This window comes from Maylandia zebra, linkage group LG9 (assembly GCF_041146795.1).
Source record: "Maylandia zebra isolate NMK-2024a linkage group LG9, Mzebra_GT3a, whole genome shotgun sequence".
NCBI lineage: Eukaryota > Metazoa > Chordata > Actinopteri > Cichliformes > Cichlidae > Maylandia > Maylandia zebra.
Genome location: NC_135175.1, coordinates 20,889,545 through 20,899,672, shown reverse-complemented (window position 1 = coordinate 20,899,672; position 10,128 = coordinate 20,889,545). Strand labels below are relative to the sequence as shown.

Genomic DNA, 10,128 nt, shown 5'->3' with positions numbered 1-10,128 from the left:
CTGATGATACAGCAGGATACTTTGAATGGAGCTGCTATGCAAGGACCTCAGAAAGCTGGGGCTCTTAAACTCGCTGACCTGCTCCACTGGAGCTCAGTTGATGTAAAAACGGGCATGCTCTTCCCTATTCACCCTGAAACCCACAGTCAGCTCCTCAGTCTTGTTTACAATCAGGGCAAGGTTGTTAAGAAAAACACTATTCTGTCAGAAGGCTGATGATCATGCTCATCACATATTTAATGATGACACTGGAGCTGCGCTTGGCCTCACAGTCCTGGGGGACACAGACCACAGCTTAGGAACATCAGATTTTAGTACCTGATCAGTGGTTTTTCCAACAAATCTTAATTTGTAAAGTCAGGCAGTTTGTTTTCACTCTGAATGTGTTGTACTCTAGTATAACACAAAACCATTAAAGAGAAAAATACAATTTGCATATATAAAAAGTATTTTCCTGTGAAATTCTTATGAAAAAAATTCTGATTGTTATTTCTTTGACAAGACTCGAATAAAACAGCCGAGGAAACACCAGGCATGGCCAAATTAGTTTCTTTATTTAAAGTACATTTTATTGCAGGTGTAATTCTGGAAGATAAAATGTTGTAGATAAAATGTAATATAGTGTAAAAGTTCCAGTAAAATATATAAAGAAAGTTTATTATGAAAAAAATAAATGTGTACAAAAAATATAATGCTTGCATTCTCTGCTGGTGTATAAATGCATTCAAAAAAACATAGACGTTACATTGCCATGTATAACAAAATATATGCAACATGTAATAAATTCCTGAGTCTTCATATAAACATAATGGAGAAATCTTTTTTCCATAGCTACATCTCTAAAGTACATTCCTCTGAATATTTTAGTTTCATAATTAATTGTATTTTGTAGCTGCACAATAAAAACTGCACAAAATTAAAAAAAAACTTTAAAACTTTAAAAACAAAACTGCTTGCTATCCTTGAATATAATATAAAGCAAGTACATTCTACTCTAAAATCTTAGGTTAGTACCATTTTATCAGTATTGTTATGCAAGCTGTTGGATATACGGATAAAAATAAAGGTATAAAGGCGATCACTCTGCATCGGATGGTTTCAGAAGCTCCTTCTCAGCTGCCACAGTGTCTCCGTCACATGTTTCTGCTCTCTTTTCTTCAGTGGCGCAGGTTTGACAGTAGTCATTGGTGGCCTGGGTTTTCTTTTCTTCACTTGCTTTGGTCAAGGCAGACATGTCAACGATGGTCGACGCATTCTGGTAGTCGCTGCAAGTCTGATTGATTGTGTTTTGGTAGAGCTGCAAAAAGTGAATGTTGATAGTGATTACGCTGCTACATTCACATATATGTTGGAGTATAATTTAACACAAATATTGAGATTTTCTTTAAGGCCTACGTTCTCCTCTTGGTCTAGGAGCAGGTCACACAGAAAGGACACCAACTTGGAGAAAGAGGGGCGGTTAGCAGGAGCCAGGGCCCAACACTTATGCATCATCCCGTACCTGCAGAAGAACATTCACAACACTACTGACTTAATAAAAGCAAAAATTATATTTAAAAGTCCAGAATAGCTAAAGTTTCAAAACAGAACAGAAATGGAGTATTATTTTTGACTTTTACTGATGTATTAATGTGATTCTGTCTTTATTTGAATCCTAAAATAATAGTTTTCTTAAAACAACCTAGTACATTTATGAAACATTTAAGATGAGACTTACACAGTTTCGTTGGCATAGTATGGACACTCCATCTTAAATCCTCTCTCAATCATTGAATAGAACATATGATCCACCTTTATGCCCGGATATGGAGTGACACCTGCGACAAACATCATTGAGACGTTAGAACTGATTGTTTATCTTTTGAATGTGCTGCTCACAATGAGTTAATGTTTGTGAAAGTTACCGAGTGAGAAGATCTCCCAGAGCAGAATGCCGTAAGCCCAGACATCGCTCTTCATGGTGTACATTCCCTGAAAGATGCTCTCAGGAGCCATCCACTTTACTGGCAAACGCACCTGTGAGACAGCAGGGCTCAGTCACCCACCCACAGGGATTAACATAAGAGTCAGTGAATAATATAAAATGACCAAAGGATCATCCAACATACGTTTCCTCTCACGACGTAGTTGGAGTCGTTGTCGATGTCCCGGGCGAGTCCAAAGTCACCGATTTTCACCTGCCTGCCGTTTGTCACTAAGACATTTCGAGCTGCCAGGTCCCGATGGATACACTGCAGACAAAAGGAGAAGTCATCAGCATATGTTTTGTGTATTTATTTGGATATGCAATTTTAGTTATATTTAAATAATTTCCCCTTGAACTGTGCGGTTTATAAAATTCCAAATCTCCTAAATATAGATATATTATGACAAAATGCAAAGAACTAAGAAACTAACACAGGTGTTTCAGGTTTGGTCTGCCAATATAGGTCTAAATTAATCATCAACACAGAGGAACAAAAAAGACTAAATGTGTTTCTGCAGAGAGGCTGGGTGACAGAGGTTTGTCTGGTGTTTGCCGCCTACATTCTTGGAGGAGAGGAACTCCATGCCTCTTGCTACTTGGAAGGCAAAGCTCAGCAGGTCATCAAAGGTCAGGGCTTCCAGGTCTTCCGTCTGCTCGTCTGAGGTTTCAAAGCTCTCTGGGTCTGCAGATAAATTGTGTTCTGAATTTCACAGTAGTGTGTCAACCTCTGTTCACACATACACCTTTTTTTAAATGTGTTTTTTTTCACCATGATAACGTGTATGCTCTGCTGGCTTTATATCACATTTCTCACCTTCACAGCTGTCCACGTCGTCAGAGTTGATGGTAAGGAGCGCGATGTCCTCCTGCCCCCTTGTGTTAGTGGTGTACATAGGCACGTAATTATCTACTGGTGCTTCCAGCGCACTGAGAAAAGACAAATGTAACACAACTGTAATGCCAAACAAACTTCGCAGAGAATAATTTAACAAATAAACAAAAGGCAGCACTGATACAGAAACATGTCTCACCTGGGGCATTTCCTGAGCTGCAGGTTGTGGTAGAGGCTTCTGAAACGGTCTTTGTCAAAAGCGTCGGTGACAGACTTGTGGTAACGTTCACAGTTGTTTTTTAAGTAATTCAGCAGGTCTCCATGGCAGCAGTACTGGAAAATCAGGTATACTGGTCCTAGATGAGGGGAAATTAGGTTATTTTAAAACTTCTGTTTGACATTAATATACAGCATCAAATAATCAGAAACCAGGGCAGTAGGTCTCATCTGAAAGAGCCCAAGTTTGATGACTATTGTGCATGTGTGTGATCTGCTGCGTTAAACGCACCAGAGTCTGTGCATGCACCGAGCAGGTTGACAATGTTGGCATGGTGTCCGATGTGAGTTAGCATCTTGAGCTCTGACATCAAAGCCTCCTTCTCCATAGACTGGTGTTTTTCTGCAGAGTCAAGTACAAGATTAGCACTTTTAGGTAAAACCCTTTTAACGCTCTGCATTTCTCATGAAACAAATACCAACCTTTCAGCATCTTAACGGCCACCTTCTGCGAGACTCCTGGCTTTTTGATGCCATAAGCTGTAGCCTGGACCACCATGCCAAAAGCTCCAGAGCCCAGTTCTTTACCTGAGGAGGACAGAAAAACACTCAAAAGTCTGTTTTGTATATTAAATTGACTACGTTTATCAACACGTTGTCATGAAATATGAGGGAAAAAGTGTTCACATTAAGTTAGTTTTTAGATTGAGCTTATGCCATTAAAAAAACAAAACAAAACTAAAGACAAATGATTGTTCTGCAAAATTAAACCAAAGAGTTGTGGCCTCTTAGAGGTGTCCTGTTGGGGCCCCTTCATATGTTTCACATATCTATCTGGTTAGAAGTTCCGGCAAAGAGACATTTCCTCTTTAAACGTGGTGTATTGCTGAGTTCAGACAACACTTTGAGGCCCAGAAAGGTAAAACTCTTCATAAAAAAATGAAAAGAGGAAAGTCTGAATATTTCACAGATAACACATTTATGTAGAAGAACTTTTTTCCTCTTTTTCTGCTTCAGTCTTTTGCAAGCCCTCAAGTACGTCTTGCTACCATTTGAAGGGCTTCTTGTTCTTTGGTTTCGGAGGTCTGCTAGCAGCTAAATCAATAATTTTACATATATTTAAATGTTCTTTTAAACTTCTTCTTACTGACTGAGTGTAAAACTTTACATTGCCTTTATGTGTTGATGCATATATTTAACCCTGTAACTTGGTGTACTTCATACCCAGTTCAAGGTTCTCCCTGGGAAACTCCCATTTCCTGTCATACTCAAAGTCCTTGAAGTTGATGTAGATGTAATCATTATCACTGGGTCCAGTCATCTGGATCATCTGAAGCTGAGGCTGATATTGAGGTTTCTGCTGGAAACACAAAAGGTTTGGTGTCACGTCTTTGTGTGTGTTTGCATTTATATGTATGCTGATACACCTTATTTATATTTACCTTCTTTTTGACAAAATACGTGAGCACCATGATGGCGAGTGTCAAAGCCAGAGCCAGAACCACACATACTGTCAGCAGGAAGGAGTTCTTCTCAGGTGGCTTACCTAAAAAACAAAACAAAACAATGTGAGCAACTTTTAGATTTTTTTTTTCATCAAATATTTTCAGTAAATATATTCATGAGACTTGTTATTACCAATAGAGGGCTGAGGTGTAGGTGGGATGATCATGTAATGGGTTTTGCACCAGGAGCCAACTGGGTTTGTCAGACAAAACCTGAATTGGTCTCCTTTTAACACGTCTTTGCTCACTAAGCTCTTGATCGGCTTATAGCAGGAAACATCAGAATCTATTTGAAATGCATTTGGGACCTCATCCCAGGATGAGTCAATTTCACTGCAGCTGTGAAACAAAGTAAAAGGAGTTTAAATAATCAGAGCTAAAATGCTCTGAGCTGAACGGCTGTGCAGGTGATCATACCTGTCATTGGACTTAGAGCAAAACATCCAGGTATAGTTTGCTGGCACAGGACTGACAGTCTCAAGGTTGAGGGTACCATCATCCTTATTAAACAAGAAGTTGAACTTTGGTTCATCTGGAACAAAAATCAGATGATCTCAAATATTCTCACATTTTAAATATAAATTATAATTAAATTTAAGTAATAATACAACTGTAACAAAGGTTACATTAACCCACCTACAACACACACTGATATGATCTTTGTTTCCTTTTGTCCTCCAGCCTCCAGGTGTAACTTATAATCTCCTGATATGAGTGGATCACAAAGCTTCACAGTCCTGAGAAACAGTTCATTACAGTCCTCATATCACATGATTACACTGATCATGAAAAACGTGAATGAATGGATAATTTTACACTTCTACATGATGACAGTTTGCGTCATTGAAGTACCTGTGCTGTGTTACCCATGTCTCCCTGACACATTTAGTCCTGTTTTTGTCAGGAGTCTCCCAGGAACAGTACTGGAGAACAGGATGGTAGGAAACAGTGGCCTGCAAGCAGGTGCTGGATGCCTCCTGAGCTGATATGATCTTGGTCTCATCCAGCTGTGCAGAGAGGAAACCTTCATCTGAGGAAACACAAGAATAAACCAGATTTATTCAGTGGGAACAGTTTCAAATAATAATGACATGAAATGAAGTCTACTGACCTGAGACATTAACATGAACAGACTTTGAGTTTTTATCTGCACTCGTGCAGGTGTATGTGCCGCTGTGCTCCTCTCTCACTGATCTGATGGACAGGTAGGCCATCTGAACACCGAAATGTGAGTCATTTTTAATGCACATCTGGAAGAAAAACCCCATAATAATGATCATTTGCAGGATGATTATCAGTGAAGTACTTTTTGTCTCAGACTGAGGAATATTAAAAAGGTCGGTCAGTTTTCAGACAAACATAACAAGAAAGTTTAAGGAAACTCTCCCTGATTACAGGACATTACTGTACCTCCTCCTCCTTCTCTGGTTTACGTGACAGTGTCCTGGCATTGAGGTGTTTTCCTCCTTTCTCCCACACAGGTGATCTCAGACTGTATCCCTTTACTCTGCAGCGAAGCAGCAGAGACTGACCTTTGCTCAGGGTGACAGTAGAAACCTCATCTTTGTTCATTACGCTGCTCTGTAAGTCTGAAACACACATCAGGGCCTCAAGTCAAAAATATATTTTTCAGGCAGAATTTGTCATTTGCTTCTCTGAGATCAGTTAGTTAATGTCTGAGTAAACATTGTTTTTTCAAGTATTTGAACCAAATTTTACTGAAATTAACTCCTGTAATAATTTATGGATAAATTCATTATGGATGTATTAAATTTGTTATGAATTAATTTAAATCCAGTTACCGTAGTCATACAGTTGGGAGCACTCTTGTCCTTCAGCATTGGTTGCACAGCACATCATTCCTCTATTATAATATTCAGTGCTTGATATTGTGCACTCTGTCTTTCTGTCGCTTCCCTTTAAACTCTGTTGTCCATCCTTGTTACTGGTCAAACAGAGAGAAAAATGTTAGTGCTGTAAAATTATATTTTCAGAGCGCTGTGTCTTTGACAAACATTATTATCAAAGCTTGTCTAATACCCATTTATCCCAACCACCCACCAAAATAAAGCATCTCTCCAAATGATTCAGTCTAAAATCAGACATTAAGAAGTGCTGCTATTCTAAAGTTTACATACAAATGTAAAGGACAACATCTTACCCAGACCATTTGATTGTGGGTTTGGGGAAACCCTCAGAGATGCACTTAAAAAGCGGGGAAGTATCTGACACGTCAACACCATCGAGCATCAGGTGTGGTTTTGTTGGACATTCTAAACAACAAAGAAAACAGTTAACTTCATTTTTTATTATCACTAATTTATGATCAAACAGAGATTGTGTGAGTATTATAGAAGAAAGAAGGTGAGAAGCTGTTACTCACTCATTACATGAAGAATCACAGTCGTGGAGAACATGGTGACATTGTTGGATTTACACGTCAGAGTGTACTCCCCTGAATCTGTCTCAGAAAGCGGTGATGTGACCATGGACTGACTCCCATTTCTGCTGAGGTTAAAAGAAACATCTCAGTTTAATTACATAAAAAGATAAAGCACACAAACAGAAACACAGACAGTCACTTACGCTGTCATTACTCGGTCTTCTCCTCTGATCCAGTGGCAAACAGGAGATCCAGCGAGGAACTCCAGGGAGATGATGAGTTTCATACCCACAGCCAAAACTTTGGTGATGGGACCAGATGGATTCTGATAATCAGCTGGTGTCAAACATGCTGCCTGAAAAACAAGACCCACCATTTAATCCTCCTTTATTAAGCAGCAATAAAATAATCACTGATGGCAAGATGTTAAAAAAATGCTTTACAAAAACACATAAAAAGGTTGATTTAGCAATTAATTGTCTGAAGTTGTAATAAAAGCTGAGAGATTGTTAATCACCAAACCAAGCATGAACATTATTTATGTTTACATATTAAGACAAAATAAAAACACATAAATTATTAGACTATATAGTTATTTAAGAAAAATAAAGCAAAAATGGAGAAGAATTGTATAAAAACCAAAGTAACTATTTATTACTTCCACAGGATTTAAGAGGGTAAGTAGCAGCCAAGTGCTGATCTTTAGTAATCATGAGCACCTGTAATAAAACAAATGTTTCAGTGGTTTTCTGGTCTGGAGAATTGGGGCGTGAAAGTGTAACAACATCAACAATCATCTCAGAGAAGGAATTGTTGCTCCCAATCAATCTGGGAAGGGTTACTCGGCCATTTGAAATCCATCACTCTACAGCGAGAAAGACTATTTACAAGTGGAAAACAGTCAACACAGTTGCCAATCTTGCCAGGAGTGACGTCCCAGCAAATTCACCCCAAATTCAGATAGTGCAAACCTCAGAATCAGCAAGAAGCTTGTGAGCTACATGTCAGTCTCTATTGGCTTCAGTTAACATTTTAATTATTAAAGTTCACGACGGTACAATTAGAAAAAGACTGAAGAAACCCTCGTCTCTCTAAAAAGAACATGGCAGCACAGCTTAGCTTTGCAAAGTTGCACAAATCTGAACATCTGAACCAAGACTTCTGGAACAATGTCCACTGGGCAGTTGAGACCAAAGTGGAGACGTTTGGTCGTCATGCACAGCACCACATATGATGAAAAACTAAACACACCATATCAGCACCAACACCTCATACCAACTGTGAAGCATGGTGGTGTAGGGGTGATAATTTGGGCTATAAAAATGACTGATGACCTCACACAGAAAACTATTATTAAAGCTATTGCTGTTAAATCTTGGGGGTCTAATTATATTTTTTAAACACAGCTTCTGAATTTGACTCAGTATTTGTTAAACAAATAATGTCACTGCTAAGGGTCAAATGATTATTTTAATTTGTCCTGTCATGTAAAACCTTGGAAACGAAAGCGGGTATACTTTATTTTTCACACAACTACATGTGTGAAAATATTAAACTATGAACTGGTTAAAAAAATGTACATTTACTTTTATAATGGAATAAAATTTGGACTCAGAGTTTTTACTGAAATGAGACAAAGTGACAGATTTCAAGAAATGAAACAGGAGTACCATTTCCCCTGTGACGTTTTAGATCATCTTGTTGCTCTGCATTTTTTTGTTTTTGCATACTCATAAAACACTGACACTGTCATTAGTGAAAATAAGATACAGCTACACAAAGTCTGAAGAATATTTTCTTTTGTTTATACAAAAAAGTTAGTTAGTTAGTTAGTTGGTTAGTTGGTTAGTTAGTTCAATTACTTCATATTGGAATTCTAATGGTTTGTGCATATATTATTTACAGTTACTATGTGTCAGTTCAGCAATTGTGCAGCACCTACTAAATTGTGCCGTTTTCCCCCATTATTTTCCAGTTAAAGCAGCTCTTACTTCATAACTGGGCACACATGGTGGGGTCTTCCCATCATCAGACAGTGCCCCAACAGCACACAGCAGCAGAACAGCTGGAGATACAGAAAATGAAAACTTCAGTTCAAACAAATGCACATTTCCCGAATTATTAGAAATTTACTGGAAAATAACAAGTGAAACAGGAATTGATTATTTAATTTCAAAGAAAATACAGCATAAGCAAATAAGCAAATCTGAAAAAAGCGCAAAGCAACACAGTCATGAGGACAAATGAACTGATGTGTTAAGTGTTTCCTGTGAATTTATTAATGGCACAGTAGAGTTTTTTTTATTATATTAAACTAGAAATGTTAAACACTTCTAAACTATAAAAATCACACAAAGTGTAATTTGCGCGTTTTTACCTATTATTTCTGATATTTATTTTCTTCCTGAGATCATCATCACCGTCACCTTATATGAACTACAAATGTGAGCCTTAACACTTGTCAGTCGCTGCTGAGCCTTGAAGTTCCTCAAACTGAAAATTTAGATCTTGATGTCAACCCAATATTTTATATCTGAATATTTATTTATAACACGCCATTTTTAATTTTTGAACCCTAACTGTTAAATGATAAACGTGAAGCTAAAAGTTGCACTACTTCAGTGGCAATAATTCAGGCCACAAAACAGGGATTTGAAAGAGTCTTACTCACCCGCAATCATATTTTGGTGCCTTGGCATTGATGCGTATTTTCTGGCTGCTTTACATGCTCACTCTGTGGCTAGACTGGCGTACAAGACGCCCCTATGTGCCTTATAAATAGAGGAAGTATAAGACCATTGGATGACGCTGAGAGCCTAAAATATACACGCGAGAAACTACTGTTTTCTCGTTATTGTTGGAGATTTAAAAAAATGGAAGTACAATCATTTTTTCTGCGTGTTTTTATTAAGAAAAAACTGAAGAGGCTGGTTTCTACGTTATCAACATGACAGAGACATAATAATAATGGATTGGATTTATATAGCGCTTTTCAAGGCACCCAAAGCGCTTTACAATGCCACTATTCATTCACTCTCACATTCACACACTGGTGGAGGCAAGCTACGGTTGTAGCCACAGCTGCCCTGGGGCAGACTGACAGAAGCGAGGCTGTCATATCGCGCCATCGGCCCCTCTGGCCAACACCAGTAGGCAAGTAGGGTAAAGTGTCTTGCCCAAGGACACAACGACCAGGACAGAGAGCCCGGCGATCGAACCAGATACG

At 38.4% G+C, this 10,128-nt stretch overlaps 1 protein-coding gene across 1 annotated transcript; it reads right to left on the bottom strand.

Annotated features, from left to right (window-relative positions):
* Positions 1 to 539: 539 nt before the first annotated feature.
* LOC101480562 (fms related receptor tyrosine kinase 3) lies at positions 540 to 9,686 on the bottom strand. The gene is made up of 24 exons (XM_004546677.4): positions 9,574 to 9,686; positions 8,894 to 8,967; positions 7,106 to 7,257; positions 6,903 to 7,027; positions 6,681 to 6,792; positions 6,322 to 6,464; positions 5,930 to 6,108; positions 5,631 to 5,769; positions 5,372 to 5,549; positions 5,156 to 5,256; positions 4,937 to 5,051; positions 4,653 to 4,858; positions 4,457 to 4,560; positions 4,239 to 4,374; positions 3,498 to 3,602; positions 3,307 to 3,417; positions 2,998 to 3,154; positions 2,781 to 2,893; positions 2,527 to 2,666; positions 2,109 to 2,231; positions 1,905 to 2,016; positions 1,718 to 1,817; positions 1,396 to 1,501; positions 540 to 1,297 (listed from the first exon to the last, which is right to left on the bottom strand). The coding sequence occupies exons 1-24, from the start codon at positions 9,599 to 9,601 to the stop codon at positions 1,079 to 1,081; spliced, it is 3,078 nt and encodes a 1,025-aa protein (XP_004546734.3). The 5' UTR covers positions 9,602 to 9,686; the 3' UTR covers positions 540 to 1,078.
* Positions 9,687 to 10,128: the final 442 nt, after the last annotated feature.

What these genes read in the sequence shown, in the direction of transcription:
- LOC101480562 (XM_004546677.4), bottom strand. Translation starts at nt 9,601, where the DNA reads ATGCCAAGGCACCAAAATATGATTGCGG. An exon ending in CATGTGTGCCCAGTTATGAA is followed by an intron (nt 7,258 to 8,893) that starts GTAAGAGCTGCT and finishes CTTGTTTTTCAG; the next exon opens with GCAGCATGTTTGACACCAGC. An exon ending in ACTACGTCGTGAGAGGAAAC is followed by an intron (nt 2,017 to 2,108) that starts GTATGTTGGATG and finishes GCTGTCTCACAG; the next exon opens with GTGCGTTTGCCAGTAAAGTG.